General features: G+C 49.6%; 1 protein-coding gene across 2 annotated transcripts in view; it reads right to left on the bottom strand.

Annotated features, from left to right (window-relative positions):
- The window catches only part of MTOR (mechanistic target of rapamycin kinase), a 938,810-nt gene that overhangs the window by 837,048 nt on the left and 82,429 nt on the right, over nucleotides 1–19,333 (bottom strand). For both annotated transcript variants that reach the window (XM_086921314.1, XM_086921315.1), the window contains exons 5-6: nucleotides 6,687–6,887; nucleotides 3,884–4,018 (exon numbers count right to left, since the gene is read on the bottom strand). In XM_086921314.1, the coding sequence (XP_086777440.1) occupies nucleotides 3,884–4,018; nucleotides 6,687–6,887 (336 nt within the window). The remainder of the gene's footprint in view (nucleotides 1–3,883; nucleotides 4,019–6,686; nucleotides 6,888–19,333) is intronic.

Here is a 19,333-nt window from a genome sequence, read left to right as displayed (position 1 = left end):
ATCAACTGCTGCTGCTCATTCTCCACGCAGGAAGGTGTAAAGCTGACAGGTTCGGATGAAGGACCCTGCCCTACTGCTGCGACAGAAGATCCTCACAAAGGGACAGCCTGATCCGTGGATCAATGCTCAGTTGGAGAAGCTTGGGATACCAGACTTTCAATGCCCAGTCCAGAGCCACAAGAATCACTTGTGCCCGGTCGCTCTTGATCTTCTTGAGCACTCTGGACAGGAGTATTATTGGGGTAAAGGAGTACAGGAAGCCTGAGCTCCATTCGAAACGAAAAGTGTTGCAGAGCGTGTGCGACCTTGGAAACTCCTGCATGCAAAACTGCAGACACTGCGCTTTTTCATCTTAGACGAACAGACCGAACCAAGGCTTGCCACACTTCTGAAATAACCTTGTGTCTTCTCCAGATGACGACGCCAATCGTGAAGTGCTAGGACTCGATGACTGAGTTAACGTGCCCTAGCGTTTAGGGAACCTGCCAGGTGTTGACACACCAGGGATATGCCCTGCTGGTACAGCTGTGTCCAGAGATAGACGACCTCCTGACAAAGTGTCCACGACCCCACTCACCCCATTTGTTGCAGTACTACATGGAGGAGGTGTTGTCCGTGAACACCTGAACTAACTTCACCTTGATAGAAGGAAGGAAAACTGTCAACGCCAAGCGAATCGCTTGGAGCTCCAGCAAGTTGATGTGGAATCTGGACTCCGCCAAGTGTCCTCTGATCTCCACCTCTCATATAAGGCTGCCCTATCCGAAGAGTGACTCATATCCATTACTGTGTGATCCTATTGGGGGAAGGCAGAGGGGTCTGTCTCTGACCCAATAGCGGTTGGTCAGCCACCACTATAGATCACGTGCAGATCTGAGATATGGGCCATGTCTGAGAAATTCCCCTGATGCTACACCCATTGGAATTTTAGATCCCACAGCAGAGTCCGCAGATGCCATTTGGCATGTTTCACTAGCAGGATGCAGGAGGCCATTAGGCCCAGCAGCTTTAAAGTCAGTCTCACAGAAATCCAGGATAGAGACTGAAACATCAGTATCATAGCCTGAATATCCTGGACTTGCCGCTCAGGAGGATAGACAAGAAAATGCACTGTGTCCAGAACAGCTCAGATGAAAGGGAGGGTCTGTGAGTGAGTCAGGTGTGACTTTGGCACATTGATAGTGAACCCCACGGAAAGAAGGAGGTTCGCCGTAGTCTGGAGGTGGGAAATTACAACTTGAGGTGAGCTCGCCTTCAACAGCCAGTCATCAAGACAGGAGAAGACTGGCACCCCTAATCTGTGCAGATGAGCTGCAACCACCACCATCACCTTTGTGAACATCCGAGGGGTGCTGGTAAGGCCAAAGGGGAGCACCGTGAACTGAAAGTGCTCATGGCCTAGCGTGAACCGCCGGTAACGCTGATGAGCAGGCCAGACGGTCTGATCCCCATATATGAGGCATATTGCATCACATAAATCAGTTGGGCGGGAGTCACTTCGAATTCTGGAAATGCAGAAAGTGCGGAATCGACCCAAATGCAGGTTCCGCAGAACGAGGTCTAGAGCAGGGTCCTTCCTTCAATGGGAAGAATAGGAAGCACGCTACGACTTCTTGTGTTTCTTATGCCTCTTGTCTGAATGACTTGCCGACTTCAAGCGGGGGGACGAGGTCTTAGGACGCCTGGAGAGGGGCCCGGACCTTCCTCTATACTGTGAACATAACCTCTGGGGTGATCAAAGTGGAGTCGAATGCCCGGGCCGCCAGCAGCTTCAGGGACCGCTCCCTCAAAGCCTTCGGATCCACTGCTGAGCCTTGAAGCACGGTGTCCGAGTTGTGGTCATGCTCCAGAGATTGTGTGGATCCGTCACAGACAAGGCGCAGTGACAAGCGCGGCACGGTTTGAATCCAGAAGTCTTCTTTGACATCAAGGTAAAAATTGACAAAACTTCGAAAAAAGACTGTAAAAAAGTGACAGATGGTAGATCTCTTCACGGATATGCACTAGCTGGCACGAACAGAAAAGAACTGACATCAGCGTGCCGAGGTGGCGGCTATCTAGGTGACGTGGATGTCACTTTCGGCACGGATGACGTCACACAGAGCAAGACTATGCCACCTACCGGCGCGCAAGGGTATTTTTTGAGAAAAAGTTTCCAGATCCAGCCTGACGCCTCGGATATTTTAAGGTAAGGAATCTGCACCTAAGTGTCTCTATTAGATCGGTGAATAGCCTTACTGACCACAATAGGTATATTCATACTTCCAAATGACACTAAAGGTGTTAAGTAAAAAAAAATACAAAATCACTGATTATTGAACTCGCCCTAATTTTTTGACAGACAGCCAACTGAGGACCAAAGGGAACCATGTTTGGCAAGGTCATACTTTAAATGCGTAGTTAGATATGTGGGGATAAAACTTTTAATGAATGTCATCCATAGTCAATAATCAAGGATTTTCCACACATATAAACAAGGAGAAGAACTTTACAAAATCCATCACTATGTGCCGAAGGTCCCCTTTTGGGCAGGCAATCGAGAGGATTCTTAAATGTTTTTTATTTAATTTTGCCTGAAATTTCTAAGCTGCTGACATTTATTTTCTCCCTTTCTCCCACAAGAAAATTCCAGTAGGGAATGTGCATACACCGTCTAGTTTACCAGATTTTAACTACTTGCCCTTTGGATGTAAATGTAAATGTGGCGTATTTGTATAGCGCGAACAGTGACCCGGAGGCATCCCGGCGGTTGTACTCCTACCACAAGGGAACCCCTCCTGGCTTTTCCTTGTGGGGTGTCCACTCCTGGGCATCCCATGGTGAAACCAGGCATCCCTTGTGTATCAGGGGGCCTTTGTGGAGACTAAGCAAGCTATTGCCCAGAGTTGCAGCGTGGGACCCATGCTTAGAATCGGCACTGAGGCGAGACTACCGGTCAGAGGAATTTAAGCCCGAAACCCGCCGAGGCGGGAATCGAACCCTGGTCCCTGGTCAGCCTTCTGCATCAAGGTCTGCCGCTCTAAGCATTGAGCCACACTTCTCCTGGGATTTCCACTGATAAATCAGCAGCCGAATATACCACCTTATTTGGCAGGGTATAAAAAATATACTGCATCATCACTTTTTAAAAATGAAAATGTTCAAGATCAGCAGACGAAAAAGAGAAACAGAGAGGGAGAAAAAAAAAGATGGGAGGGACAGTGTGTGTGTGTATGGGTGAGTGTGCGTATACACTTCTCCCTGAGAAGGACAATGGGTAGGTGCTTAACCATATGTATTTAGGTATGTGAATTCTGTATAAGGATTCTCTAACATAGGTGGTATGTTAGAGAAAGTATTTATTAGGGTTTTCATCAAAGGTACGGAAAATTCTCCAATTACTGGAGAAAGATCTCAACTTGGAAGACGATCGAGGTATGATGGAGGAAATTCCGCCAATGGCTGGTCTACTCAGTTTAGCACTTCTTCCGCTAATAAAAGGTTTTTCATTACTACCCAGCTCTAGATAATCCCCCAAGTTTTTTTATTTTTGGGAGTAGGTGCAGCACGGAGTGATAGTATTTTGGCACAATTTATGATCGAATCTCCCAACCTAATACGCACACACAAAGACAGCTAGGTAATAAGGCCACTCAAAGTGTGAAGGAGGAGGCAATTGCTAACATGTTGCGAGGCTTATTCTTAAAGAATTCTTCAACTATTGGTACAGCCTGATGCATTCCATTCAAAAACAAGAATGAATCCATGAATGGCAATGGTCAAGTGCACACCTTTAAATGATGCTTCTCTTTCCTTAATCTAGATTGTTAGAGAGTACTGAGAGGTCCTCGGGGAGCAATTGTAGCGTAGGGAAGAGCCTGGTGTCCAACATCGAGCATCTTACCTCTCCTTCCATGCTGCTGATCCTCACAAGTTCATTAATGATTAATAAGGCCCCATGGATACGATCATCGCGACTCATTCCCTTCTCTTTGGAAAAAGATTCATCAAAGCCCCTCTCAGCCTCTTCAAATGTTTGCTGTGGAAAAAACAGAAATTTACATTAAACAGTTCAAACGCCCAAGAGATGTTAATGCATTTTTAAATTGTCTTAGATATATCTAATCTGACAAAATACAGCCCCCTCACAGAGCTCGGAGACATTTTCAGAACTCTGAAATTTCCCGATTACCCGACAAATGGTCTAATCTTTATTTTTCTTTCACTTTTACTAAGTGGCTACTGCATCGTTAGGATCAACTAATAGAGGTCCCTGCAGTCCAGAACCTAAGAGCAAAGACTCAGATCCAGAAGTGCCTTGAGTATAGGGCAAACCTCTTCCTTTGTCAGATTACAATTCCCTTGGAGAGGTAGGGTGATAGTTTTAATTTTTTAAAATAACATTGGAGAGGTGGGATGGTTTTCTGTACTGCAACACTCCTAACACACTTGCAGAACCCACTGTTGGTGCCCCGCTCTTCCTCACGGAACCAAGAGGAAAATATGGCAATTTTTGTAGGCTATCACTTGGGCTTATAGGGCGTTCCACGTCCCCCCATGCATGTATATTGAATGGGTTTCTCCACTCTGTTTTAAAACAGCAGCCTTGTGCTGGACTTTCTTTTGAAATGCCTTGTTCCAGGTTTCCTTTTGCTTTTACTTTTTTTTATAGTTCTGGGTGTCCCAGTCCCATCAGGGTCAGTTACAGGCATATTGTCTAGTTGGAAGTCACAAGAAGGTGGAGTGCTGGGTCGGCCCAATACCTCGAACTGGAGCCAGCACTGTCCTTTTCATCTCCCACCTGCAGGGAGAAGCAATTTGGCTCTCTCCTGTCAGTGCTGGTTGCGAGCAGCAGGTAGAGTGGCGGAGGCCTTTTCATGGTCCGGCATGGGTATTAGGGGCAGGCAATGCACCTGTGAGGGATGGGACATCCAAAATTGCAGTAGGCCCTGGGGAATGGGGTATTTGAGATCAAAGGCTGACTCAGGGAGGAGGGGGCACACACACAAAAAATTATGTATTATGAATATGTCTATCCCCAGAGGAATCTAGAATTAGTTGACAAAGCACCACAAAGTTTTCTTTCAGCTTTGCAGAATATTTTATCCAGCCCAGGAGGGTCATTTCAAAGTTCTTCCTCTCGTTTTGCTCCTCATGGCCAACCCTAGCCACCAGGAGCATTTTCTCCAGGACTTCTGGCCTCCAAAGTGGTGCTTTTTGTGCAAGCTTGGTTTTATGGCTGCCTGCGCCTGCTTGGTGCTCTCTCCAGCTTCAGGAGCATTTAGTGCTGCCCCTCCACAGCCAACAAGTAGAAAACCCTCCCTGTTGCAAACCCTAGTCCCCATGGCTGTGGCCACCCGGTTCCGGCGGCGATGGGTAGGTGCTAAAAGCGAAGCTCAGGAAATACCAACCTTATGGTGGAAGATCTCCCTGAAGCTTTACCCGCTGGACACTGTCGTTGTCTGATTGTTTTTAACACTAGGTACTGACAATCACAACTTGAAGAAGGGTAATATAATAGTGTTATCCCCTCCATTCATCAGGGTGGCAGCCATACGAGCATACACACACCACACTCTAGATAAATTAGTGTAGACAGTCCCTCTCACCATTAGATACCTGCTAGTTAGTCTTCTTTGGACCTGAAGAATCGCTAGATAAATTCACTACAGCGGGAAACAGGTTGACCGGACTACAGTAATCCTTGGATAAGAGTTGGAAACATTATTTTCCACTACTCTCCTCCAGGTTAATCGTTTGTAACTAAGGCAGTGGCCCTTCTGAATAAAGCATTACTGGTACCACTAGCTTTATTTTAACCCACCACATCCACGTCTACCACTTGATTCTGGCCCCATACCCGCACTTCATCCATACGGCAGTTGGAAAAAGATCTCCGCTAAAGAGCCCCTCTTTGAGGTGTCGCCCGTTGGGTATTGCACCGCCGACCCAACGAGGAGCAGGCCCAAATGATGAAGCATGACACCTGAAAGGGTGTGTGAGGGCATTAAATCCAACAAAATGGATTCCCAGGGTGAATTTCTGACCACCCTACCATAATTCACCAACATCACTGACTGTACCAATCTCTCCTTTCGTTAGGAACAGCGCGACAACTTTTTGAATAGACATCTTGCATGGCACCTTTGTCAGCAGAGTCCATGGTAACCTTCCTTATGGGGAGGTGTGGGGGTCACTCAGCTGCAGGACCAGTCTACACAAGCCTCAGGGAGCGCTCCATGGTCCCTCAGCACGTCCACTGCATCAACTGTTCCTCAGGGGGAATAAAGGGGCCAGTGCAACTTGCTCTGGAGAGACCCATCTTAAACTCAGGGGTCATCTGGTGTTAAAGTTCTTTAGTTGTCACCAATAATGCAATATATTGAATGAATAATCTGTAGACAGGTTAAATAACCTCTGCTAAGAAAGGGTTTATAATATCAGTTCTGTGCAAATTTCATTGACCCGGAACCAACCACTGTCCTTTACAGAACTATCACCCATACAGGTAGTATATAAAGAACCGCCACTGATGTGTGACACCACCATTCATTCTATCATGTATGACATCAAATAACTACTATGCTTATCTGAAAAAACTTCACTAAAGTGAGGCACCATAACAACCACTACAGTTAATACCTGCTGACCTATAGAATCATCAATCTGTCCTGGTCTAATGGACCAAAGAAGAAAATTATTCTTACCCTGTACCATGGTAGTCTCTGCATTTCCTTCGGCTCTCGCTGTGTGGTGAGGATCAGACATGCTCTCAAAGCAGCCACTGCACCTTCACGAACTGCCTGCTTCGAATCCCATACAGCAAAGAAAATATTATCGAAGAAGGGCTGTATCTGCTGAAAGAAGAACGTGGGGGCACTGACAGCCAACTCCTTCAGTACCAGCACCTGAATGAAGAAAAGGTAATGGAAATGTCACCATGTTTGACCAAACACTGCCACCGTCTTTCTCTTAAAGGTTCAAGCAGCCAACCAGTTGCTCCAGATCGATACAAATAACACAGGCTAAAAATGTTAAACAGTGGAATCACTACTTGAGGCATACACACATCTCCTCCAACTAACTGACTCAACACAGTGAGACTGTATCCATTCATTAATTACGTTGAAAAAGAGTAGCCGTTACATTCCAAGTGATTCCACCACAGAATAACACTAAAAGAAAACTTTTTGTGTAAGAAGGACACCATTAAAAGGGCACGGACAGTCCTTGTCAATGTTTATTAAACATTTTAATGTGGAATGCAATGACAAGTACAGTGTGGATCCTCCATTAAGCTGCCTTTTCCGGCGAATTTGTTTCCAAGCTGGTAAATTCAATACCAAAGTAATACAGTAAGGGAGTGTCAGTGAAATATGCAGCCTTACTAACAGAATCGAAACAATAGCATAAGGTAAAGCTTAACCAGTACACCCTGTTGTAGACCATTTTATAAGCAAAGAGCAGATTATTATGTATTTATACCCAAAAAGCCTGTTGAGACCAACGCTAACAGGTGCTTTTTGAACTTTATGCCGCTCAATGCTTTAGGAAATTAAAAAATAGCCAACATATAGAAATGGGTTGATTCGAAATTGCCCCACCTTAGTTTGTGTACCAGGTTCCACAACACACATCCTACAGATGACTGGACTGGCTTTCCCTCAGGCTCCTCCTGCAACCCCACATCTTCTGTATCCCATGTGACACTTATGACTTACATGCATGCACTTCGCAACTTGACTGCTCTACACTCACTCTTGTTTACTTTCTTGATGGGGCTAAAAATATGCTTCCAAACACCTATCTCCCAATGCCAGTGGCTTAACTCTGTGCTTCTCTCTCAGTTGCACGTCCGAACTCTCATTAGGACACTCACCCTTTTTACTTCTGTACTCAAAACACACTAACCTGAATAGTTTGTATCCCCTGCAGACTCTCCAAGCACTTGCCAAAACCCAATGGTGTTGGTAAATCAGGTTCCGCCCGTGGTACACCCCGGAACTTCGACTACTCCGTAAAAACTGTAAGAGAGCCGAACGGCTATGGAGAAAAGACTGGCAGAACGCCAGCAAAGAAGCCTACCACAATGCAGTTAGACTCTACAAAACTGCCATTAAGCGCTCCAAAGCCTCCCACTACGATACTCGGATAAAAGAATCCTCCAATTCATCCAGGGAATCTTTCCTTATCGTAAAAGAGCTACTGAAAGTACCAACCACTCCTTCCTCCACCACCCCCCAGGTAGACAGAAGCAATGAATTAGCCACCTATTTCAATGACAAAATTGCCCGCATCTTAACATCCCTTCCCCCTCCATGTCCCTCTAGCCACATGAACTATAATTCACCCCCTAGCCAGACTGGAATACGCCCCCAACTTGCGATATTTAGGCCAGTAACCTCCAACGAGGTAGAGGCAACCATGAACAATATGAAAAGCGGATCACCTCTGGACCCTGCACCCATTAGATTCCTTAAAACCGTAGCTCCCGTCATCACCCCCACGCTCACGGAGCTTATTAACAGCTCACTCGCTCAGGGATCTGTCCCCGCTAGCTGGAAAAGTGCGGTGGTGAAAGCACTCCTTAAAAAACCCCAGCTCGACCCAGCAGATATGGCAAACTACCGGCCAATATCACTCCTCCCTGGCATCAGCAAGGTAGCCGAGAAATTGGTCAACGGACAACTGTCTCAGTTCCTCGAGGCAAATAACATCCTACGGCAATCCCAAACTGGGTTCCGCCCGGGACACGGCACAGATACCGCCCTTCTTGCCGTCATCGAGGAGGCAAGGCGCATTCTAGATTCAGGAGGGTCAGTGGCAGTGATCCTCCTAGATCTTAGCGCAGCCTTCAACACAGTCAACCATCGTGTCCTTCTCCATCGGTTGGCTTCAGCAGGGCTTACCGGGACGGCACTCAGCTGAATAGAGTCCTTCCTTACCGGACGCACGTTCCAGGTAGGGGACGGCAACTACCACTCGTCCACCCTCCCCCTCACGAGCAGGGTCCCTCAGGGATCCTCCCTGAGCCCTACGCTTTTTAATGCGTATATGGCCCCCCTTGAAGACGTAGTGACACCATTCGGTATAAAAATAGTGAGCTACGCCGATGACACACAACTGGTCGTCTCCCTATCCCAACTAGACGACCACCCAGACAACCTGGCAAACTGCCTCACTGAAATCCACGGTTGGATGTGTGAATCATCATTAAAACTAAACGGATCAAAAACAGAAGTGATGCTCATGGGTAAACAATGGGCGACCATCCCCCCAGCGGTCTGGCCAGACGTGTTCGGGGAAATCCCCTCCCCGAAACACAAAATTAAGACCCTCGGAGTCTGGCTAGAACCCGACCTCTCAATGAAGACGCAAGCGGCCAAAACTGCAGGTACTTGTTTTGGGCTTATGCGCACTACCCGCAGGATTCTTCCCCTACTTCCACCCGCGTCCAGGAAATTACTAGTCCAAGGGCTCATACTGTCACGGTTGGACTATAGTAATATGGTCTACTTGGGAGCGCCTGAGGCTACCCTGGCGAGACTGCAACGAACACAGAATGCAGCTGCCCGTCTACTCATGAACCTACCATCCAGAGTGTCAGCCAAACCTGCCATCAAGGCCCTGCACTGGCTCCCTGTGCGCCAAAGGGTGGAATTCAAAGCCATGTGCACGGCATACAAACTGATCAACAGATCGGGACCCGCGATTCTCAGCGGCTTAGTTACTCCATACAAAGTACCCAGAGCTCTACGGCCCGAGAACGAGCACCTAGCCAATATCCCCAAATTCAAAAGGACACGTACCGGAGGCCGACGCTTCTCTGTAAAAGCGTCCACTGGATGGAACTCCCTCCCACGCTCCCTCAGACTGGAACCCAGTTATCTGATTTTCAGAAAAAAAACTTAAACCCTTCTATTTCCTAAATAAAGCCCTCTCTCCTTCTCCCTCCCATCTGGATAACAATTTTACATAGCGCGGGGATGCCCTCGGGTCACCAGGCGCTTTACAAGTCGCTAAATAATAAATAATAATATTATTGCTACCGTTTGGAGCATGTCAACTGAAGAGGAAGTCCCCTGATGTCTACCTAGCTGTGCTGCTACTCTATGACTCCAAACCACTAATATACTCAGCCGAATCAGTTTGCTATGTGACGGTTCTTCGTTCTTAGTCGTCTTGGCCTCGATCATTACATCTTGATTCCTTTGACGCACAATCTACCACCACCCTATCATCCTGCAGAGATCTCCTTTGAAGTCTAATTTCGCCATGTCTTTCGACCTCTCTCCAGTCCTGGTAATAGTGGTCTAAACGTTGTCGTTCACACTTTCCGAATTTCCTATGCTAAAGTCTGTATTCCAGTCTAGAAGTTGAGTGTTTAAAGATTGCCCTTTTGATGATGTATTTTAACTATGAAACACATCTCTTTCTGACTGCTAGAAGCTTTTTCAGTCTATATCCTTTCTTCAGAGGCTGAATCTTTGGGACTGGTTGGTGCCATGTAAAGCCACAAAAATAAAGTATAAGTATATATTTCTTGTTGACTAACAGTCACTAAACTCTTTTGAGCACCCTACTATTAAAACTGTGCTTCACAGATTTTAGATTAAGCCTGTGGAAAGAACCCACAAAATGATATTCATTCAGTAAAATGAAAACAAAAACAGTACCAGGAGACAGAAAGAAGTCATTCTATAATCACTTTATCTAAGTGACATAAATGAAAGAGGGGGCAAAAAGCCAATACTGGCAGCCTTTTTTTTGTTTGGATGCAAGAAAAACAACCTTCATGGCAGACTTGGTAGGATCACTCGAAGGACCAGAGAAGTATGCACAGAAGTAAGAATATAACAAGATGTACTATTTGTTGAGAGAGGGAGAAGAAGAGACAAAAAGAGATTGTCCACTCCATGTTTTTCTGTCGTTCACAGAGACACGAGTTAAAAGGATGGAGTAGTTTCTTACCTGTAACTCCAGTTCTGTAGTAGGGGTATCTCTGTTCTAGTCATAATCTAGTGAATAGTCCTGCTCATGTGCGGGGACCCCGGAGCAATCAAAATTAATCTCTTAAACTGTCTTCTGTGCAGTCCTGCATAGACACTTAAGAGAGAATTAAAGACAAATAATGCAGCCTATACCTGCAAGGCTACACTGTCCAGTGCTTCAACTAGAAATGCAAAGGATATTCCACCAATATCATATTCAACACAGACTGCCAAATTTCACCCATAGAGAAACTTCCCCTTCACAAAATCCTCGGAATGATAGAGAGGAAGGGATGAACAGACAAGCCCCCCTATAGGCAGCCATTATGTGGCTTAAAAAGGGATACCATGCCTTTAAGGAAACTTTCCAGAACTCTCGGTATCCCAGAATGCACAGCAAATCCCTCCACTTTTTTTTGGAGGTGTATAAAGCTAGACCTGTAGCATTCCGTACTTCATCATTTTCTCCACCGGGGAAGAGGGCGGGTGCTTATGACTATAACAGAGATACCCCTCCTACAGAACTGGAGTTACAGGTAAGAAACTACTCCTTCTGTAGTAGGGGATCTCTGTGTATAGTCATAATCTAGTGAATAGAATGGCAAGCCCATCCCCACAACCAAACCGGCAGTGGAGGCAAAAGACAACACCACTACTGTGCAAACAGATTTCGTAACGAAGCCTGCCCAACCTGAGCATATGCTCTGGCATCAGAGTCCAGACAGTAGTGCTTCGCAACCCTGCAGATGTCTGCAATGGGAACATTACGGAGCAAAGCTGTTGTAGCCGCTTTGCCCCTGGTGGAATGAGCCTTAGGCTTACCCCCTAAGGTCTTATTAGCCTTTTGATAACATACCTGGATACAGGACACAATCCACCTAGAAATGGACTGTTTGGAGGTAGCAAGACCAGTCCAGACCGACCCATAGTTGATAAACAATTGGTCCGACCTACGAATATCCTTGGTTTTATACAGATAGAATTTCAACACCCTTCTGACATCCAGGGAATGAAGAGACCTTTCAGCTTGAGTGGAAGGATTCTGAAAAAAACGATGTAATGGCCACGAGGAACGCCGCCTTCCAGGACAGGTACTGCAGCGAGGCCTTATGAATGGGTTCAAAAGGGTCCTTCATCAGCCTGGACAGCACCACGTTCAGCTCCCACAAAGGCGAAGGAAGCCGAACAGGAGAAAACACTTTCTTCAATCCTTCCAAAAAATTCTTTATCACAGGAATCTGGAAGAAGGATGTCTGTGAAGGGCATTTCCTGTAGGCAGTCAGCGCAGCGAGATGAACCTTAATAGAATGGAAATTAAGGCCAGACTGCGCCAAATGCAAAAGGTATGGAAGGATGACATCTTCCTTGCATGTCGTCGGATCATAGTTCTTGGACGTGCACCAGATGCAGAACCTCTTCCACTTGTAAGCATACAAAGTCCTAGTAGAAGGACGGTTAGCCTCCTTCAGTATGTCCGTACAATCTTCAGGAAGATTCAAATGGCCATATTGCACTATCTCAGGAGCCATGCCGCCAAACTCAAAGACGAGAGGTTGGGGTGCACCATCTGCCCTCCGAACTTCGTGAGAAGGTCCGGCCGGCACGGCAGCCGTATGTGAGGAAGGAGAGACCGGTGAAGCAGGTCCGTGAACCACCACTGTCTGGGCCATTCCGGGGCAATGAGGATTATCCGCGCCCTGGACTGGGACAGCTTGATGAGCACCGCCGGAATCAGGGGAATGGGCGGAAAAGCGTATAGAAAGCTGTTCGACCAGTTGATCCATAACGCATTCCCCAGAGTCCCCTGCTGATAATACCTGAATGCAAAGTCTCGGAATTTGCTGTTTTCGGTGGTGGCGAACAGATCCATGGCTGGAGTGCCCCACCTGGCGAAGACGTCTTCGAGCACTTCGTTGTTATATGACCCACTCGTGGTTTTCCTGGATCAGTCTGCTGAGTGCATCCGCCTGAGCATTCTGCACACCTGGCAGATGGGTAGCCGTTATCGTCAGTTCTCTGGCTAGCAGCCAGTGCCAGATCGCCTGTGCCTCCTGTGACAGTGTGCGCGATCTCGAGCCCCCCTGCTTGTTGAGGTAATACATTGTGGTCGTATTTTCCGTCTGTACAAGCAGAGAGTTGGTCTGGAAGGACGGATGAAAGGCCTTCAGCGCCAAGTAATCAGCTCTGATTTCCAGGAAATTGATGTGGTATGTGGACTCCGTCGGGGACCACGTACCTTGGATCTGTAACCGTCCAGAATGCGCTCCCCAGCCGTGGAGAGAAACATCTGTCACAATAGTCTGTGTGGTAATGTCCTTGTGGAACGGAACTCCCTTGAGGAGGTTCTCAGCTGAACACCACCATCTCGGGGACTGCTGAGCGTGCAGAGACAGTCGTATCCTGTCGTCCCAGTTCCCTCGCCTCTGGTCCCACTGATCCTCCAGACATTCCTGCAGCGGCCTCATGTGTAGGCGTGCATGTGGAGTGAGGAAGATACAAGAGGCCATCGACCCCAGTAGAGAAGACACCGTTCTCACTGTTGTAGATGGAACAGCCATGAGAGCCTGAGCCTTCCGAAGGAGCGATAAGCGTCTCTCCTCCGAAGGAGACACGCTTGCTGACAGCGTATTGATGGAGGCTCCCAAGTACTGTAGGCACTGGACCGGAGTCGGGACAGACTTGAACATGTTTATGTGCAACCCCAGCTGGTTCAACAGAACGGCCGTCCTGGAAGTGCAATTGTGCTTCCTGGAAGGTGGAGGCTTTGATCAACCAATCGTCCAGGTAAGGGTAAACAAACACCTTGTTCTTTCTCAGGTGTGCCGCCACCACTGCCATGCACTTTGAAAAAGTCATGGCCGCAGACTTCAGTCCAAACAGGAGTACGGTATATTGATAGTGATTGGTGCCTACTTGGAAGCACAGAAACTTCAGGTGTTTCCGTGCAATGGGCACATGGAAGTACACATCCTGCAGATCAATCGCGCAAAGCCAGTATCCCCTTTGCAGCGGAGGGTAAATCTGGTGCAAAGACAGCATGCGAAACTTCTCCTTGCGAACCCATTTCTTTGCTTGTCGCAAATCCAGAATGGGCCTGAACTCGTTCTTGTCTTTCTTGCGTACCAGAAAGAAGCGTGAGTAAAGACCCTTTCCCCTTTGAGACAGAGGGACGTCTTCTATCGCCTTTTTTTCTTAACAGGGTATCGGCCTCCGCCTGCAGCTCGCGCAGTTGGAACTGCGAGCAAACCGGTGGAATCCCTGGAGGCGGGCTGAGAAAACGAAGACTGTATCCATTGCAAACAATATTCAGCACCCACTTGTCCTGAGTAATTTTTCTACACTCTGCCAAGTAATTTTGTATGCTTCCCCCCACCTGAGCGGGTAACGGACGAGGGTGAAGTAGCACCTCAGGGCTTAGACCCGGCCGGGCCCTTTTTCGCGGAGGAGGCCTGCTGACCACCTCTGCCCCTCTGGCGCTTTTGGAACGTCCGCCACTGGTACTACTACTGCTGCTGTTGCTGCTGTCCAGCCTGCTGACCTTGCCCTCTGCCCTGCGCACCGTAACGCCTCTGGAACGGGCAGAAGGTCTTCATCTGTTCCTTCGGCTTCTCCAACCCGACAGCCATCAGGGTTTCAGCCTCCGCCTTCATGCGGGCCACCTCCTCATCCGCATGTTTGCCGAACAGGGTCACCCCTGAAAACTGTCGGTTGGCGACCCTCTGCTGCGCCTCTGGCTTCAGTGACGTCAGACGCAGCCAGGCGGGGAGCCGCAGGTTCATCCCATGGCAGTACCCGTGGTCTGCCAAGAGCGAGGAATCCGCAGCCAAGCTAATCACCTGGTTGGAAACCATCATCCCCTCATTAATGATCTCTTGGAAATCCTCCCTTCTATCCCTGGGAAGGTGTTCCAGGAACTGCTGCAGGGACTCCCATAAGGCCCGGTCGTAAAGGCCCAACAGAGCAGAGGCACTCGCGGCCTTCATAGAAGTGGAGGCCGTACCACAGACTTTCCTGCCAGCTGTGTCCATCAGGCGGCTCTGCTGGTCAGGAGGCTCCGTCGACGACGGGGCGGTGGCGTGCTGTTTTCTCACCGCAGTCACAATCACCGAGTCCGGTACAGCGTCCGAGCGAAGGAACGCCGGGTTTGAGTCCGTGGCCCTGTATTTCTTTTGCAGCCTGGAAGGTACCGATTTTGTAGTGGCAGGGGTGAGGAAGAACTCCATGGCAGGTTCCTTCAGCCCCGGCACCAAGGGCAGCAAGGGGCAAGACAGCCGTTTCTTGTGCAGGGTCTCGAAGATGACTGAAGTCGATGGCGTGGGCACCGTGAGTGTAATGCCCAGTTTTGCGTAATGCCCAGTTTTGCCGCCCCACGTAACAACACCTCTTGGAATGAGACAATGTCGTCTACTGGAGACACTCTTGTCGAGGGGAGTCCGACAATGTGGGTGAATAGTCCCGGGCACTGGACGAATCCGTGTGGCGGGACCTACACCTGTCCCTCACACAGCCCACACAGCTTTCACAGCCAGCACAGCTCTCACAGCCCACACAGCTCTCACAGCCCACACAGCTCTTACACAGCTCTCACAGCCCACACAGCTCTCACAGCCCACACAGCTCTCACAGCCCTCACAGCCCACACAGCTCTCACAGCCCACACAGCCCACACAGCTCTCACAGCCCACACAGCCCACACAGCTCTCACAGCCCACACAGCTCTCACAGCCCACACAGCTCTCACAGCCCACACAGCTCTCACAGCCCACACAGCTCTCACAGCCCACACAGCTCTCACAGCCCACACAGCTCTCACAGCCCACGCAGCTCTCACAGCCCACACAGCTCTCACAGCCCACACAGCTCTCACAGCCCACACAGCTCTCACAGCCCACACAGCTCTCACAGCCCACAGCTCTCACAGCCCACACAGCTCTCACAGCCCACACAGCTCACAGCCCACACAGCTCTCACAGCCCACACAGCTCTCACAGCTCTCACAGCTCTCACTTCCCAGCGAACTAATTAAAGCCGACCGTGGGAGGAAACGCCTAGAAACTGCTAAAAGGTTTCATAGTCTTTCGCCTCTAAAGAGCACGCTGTGCCACATCCTGCAAGAACGCCTGGATCTATGCAACGACCCCCTCCCTCCGAAGAGGACACTTTCATCGTCAATGTGGCGTACCGGCCTGCAACGCCCTAGGGGACGTCGCAGAAAAGTGTATAAAACATTACAAAACATTTTAGAACTGTTCTGTTGGCCTTTCGCCTTCATGTAAATAAATATAACGCACACACCCCTATGTGAATGAAAATTAAATGCTAGTTAAAGTAACAAGTGCAAAATGCATTTTCGTTAACATCAGGGCTTTAAGTGGGAAGAAAAAACTAGGGCGACGAGCAAGAGAACGGGGACCTGGCAAGGAGAGCTGTGGGCAGAGGGCAGAGGGGGGCGAGACCGGGACAAAGGAGAGCTGCGGGCAGAGGGCAGGGGGTGGGGGGGGGCGAGAACGGGAAAAAGGAGAGCTGCGGGCAGAGGGAAAGGGGGCGAGAACAGGACAAAGGAGGGAAGGGGGGGCGAGAACGGGACAAAGGAGGGAAGGGGGGCGAGAACGGGACAAACAGAGCACAGGGCCAGGGGTTCTCATGCAGCTAAAGCCCCCCCCAAAAATAAAGCGCAGCGTGCATTGATCTGGTAAAAAAAGCAAAAAACAGTTGCACTCGCACATAACAAGGGTGCAGTCACAAAGAAAGCGGATGCTCGTGTTCATCTCAAAGAGGGCACTGTGCTCAAACCTTAAGTGCGGCGCCTGGGGGTGAGACTGAGATGAGGGTCTGCGAGCCGCGGGTGCCATTAGTGAGTGGGTCACGATTCCTCCCCGCGGCTTTGTCGCTGTTGCATAAGATAAGCAGCGCTAGGGGGTGTCTGCCATTTATTGCAGTATTATACCTCACATTTGCCTCATGCAATATAACGTTTGCTTTTGTATTTTGTTCACTTGTAATTTTCTCCTTGTTTACCATTACTGTTCCTATTGTAAAGCGCTCTGACCCTTCGGGTAAAGTCAGCGCTATATGCTAGCTAAATAAATAAATAAATGAAGGGCTGAGACCGGAGCCCACAACGTGTCTTGAGTAAACAGGGCCCCGGGCACAGCGCACACACTGCTCCTATAGGACTGGCACACTCGCAGATCGGGGTCCCTTGCTGGCGCGAGCAGCCTGCACAGGAGTACCAGCAGCAGCAGTCTGGTCTGACTGCGACCTCCACCGCGGCTCCTGCGCGGACCCCCAGCACCTGTCCCTGCCTGGCAGCCTGTCCGGAGGGGGTGGGTGTGGACAGGGGTGGTGGACAGGGGTGGGGGACAGGGCGGAGGAGAGGGGAACAATAGGAGGGCAGGTCCGAGAGAGCCTCCTGTGCACACACCAAGATGCCAACCCCCCCTCTGGCAGCTGGGGGGGCTCAGCCCGACAGCCGCTGCGTGGAAGCACTGGCGGTTAGGTTCCCGAACCAACGGCTCATTGCCTCATGCAACTTAACGTTTGCTTTTGTATTTTGTTCACTTGTAATTTTCTCCTTGTTTACCTTTACTGTTCCTATTGTAAAGCGCTCTGACCCTTTGGGTAAAGTCAGCGCTATATGCCAGCTAAATAAATAAATAAATGAAGGGCTGAGACCGGAGCCCACAACGTGTCTTGAGTAAACAGAGTCCCGGGCACAGCGCACACGCTGCTCCTATAGGACTGGCACACTCGCAGATCGGGGTCCCTTGCTGGTGCGCGCAGCCTGCACAGGAGTACCAGCAGCAGCAGTCCGGTCTGACTGCGACCTCCACCACGGCTCCTGCGCGGACCTCCAGCACCTGTCCCTGCCTGGCAGCCTGTCCGGAGGGGGTGGGTGTGGACAGGGGTGGTGGACAGGGCGGAGGAGAGGGGAACAATATGAGGGCAGGTCCGAGAGAGCCTCCTGTGCACACACCAAGATGCCGACCCCCCTCTGGTAGCTGGGGGGGCTCAGCCCGACAGCCGCTGCGTGGAAGCACTGGCGGTTAGGTTCCCGAACCGACGCTCACCGTTGGGCCCGGGACTACGTACGGGAGTAGGTGGGTACGGGCTCACAATATCTCCCAACCCACGCCTGTTACCTGGAGCAGGTTGGCCAATGAGGCCTAGAGGGTGCAAAGCGGAACGAAGGAGGGGGGCCAAGCAGATGTTCCCCTAACGCTACCACGCGCCAGCTTCCAGTGCACTCTGCCTTACAAACGCGGTGCTCACATCCCGCGCTATACGGGGTGAAAGTGGGGGAAGCGCTGATAAGTTACACAGCAACACTTACTTGAAGAGGATAGAAAGGGAGAAGACGGTCCCCCCTTTGTTCCTCCCAGCTACTGGTGGGCAAGAGTTAAACTACTGCAGCCTCCCCGAGCAGCACTTAAGTTAAACAATCTCCGTGTCAGGACGGTCTGTGAAGGAGAGAAAGGGGTGAGGGGGGTGGGGGCGGTAAAGGCAAAAGAGGGAGGAGGACACAAAAAAAGGAGCTTTCCGCTTGATTTCACCGGCACAGAATCGCGTGGCATAAATTAAGCCAAGGAGAATATGTGCATGTCATCTTAACAAATGCGGGACAAAGGAGAGCTGCGGGCGGAGGGAAGGGGTGCACAAACAGGGAGTCAGAGGCAAGAAACAACGGCACAAACAGGGGGGCAGGAAAAACTGCACAAACAGGGGGGCAGGGGCACTAAGAACGGCACAAACAGGGGGGCAGAGGCTTACCTCATGTCCTCGGTATACGCTGCTCGAGCAGGAAAATGGCGGCCGGCAACTCAGAAAATTTTTGGATTCGGGCGCGTGTTTTGCTGTTCTGAGTGACGGATGACGTCACTGTCTAAAGAACAGCAAAACTTACGCCCCCGAATCCGAAAAAGACGGGGCTAAATTAGAGTGACGCCACTCTCCTCCAATGGCTGGCCTCCGTTTAGGAAGCCAGCCAATGGAGGAGAGACAGGGCAGGGAGGTGGGTTCCAAAGTGCTACTAAGGGACATTAATTCTCCGACCCCAGACTGCGTAAGCGCAGCCTTTAGGTCCTCGACCTAAAAAACAAGCTGATTTGTGCAAGTTCACGAGGTGGAGTCTGTGCGTTATTAAAAGTGGGGAAAATAAACTATAAAAAATTATTCTTCAACTGCTAACTTGTTGTAGTTTAATTTGAATCTCCAGGGGAGTTTCGGCAGAAAGTGGGATATGATGTGACTCTTCAGTCTGAGCACAGGGCTCACATTACAGTCACAGCTTGGCACTGGGAGGTGGAGGTTTTTTTGGGGGGGGAGGGGAGGCGGGGGGGGGGGGGGTTGGGTTCCGCCAAAAG

This window comes from Lissotriton vulgaris, chromosome 5, assembly GCF_964263255.1.
Source record: "Lissotriton vulgaris chromosome 5, aLisVul1.2, whole genome shotgun sequence".
NCBI lineage: Eukaryota > Metazoa > Chordata > Amphibia > Caudata > Salamandridae > Lissotriton > Lissotriton vulgaris.
The sequence above is the reverse complement of the archived record's forward strand: the minus strand, read 5'-3'. Positions and strand labels throughout refer to the sequence as shown.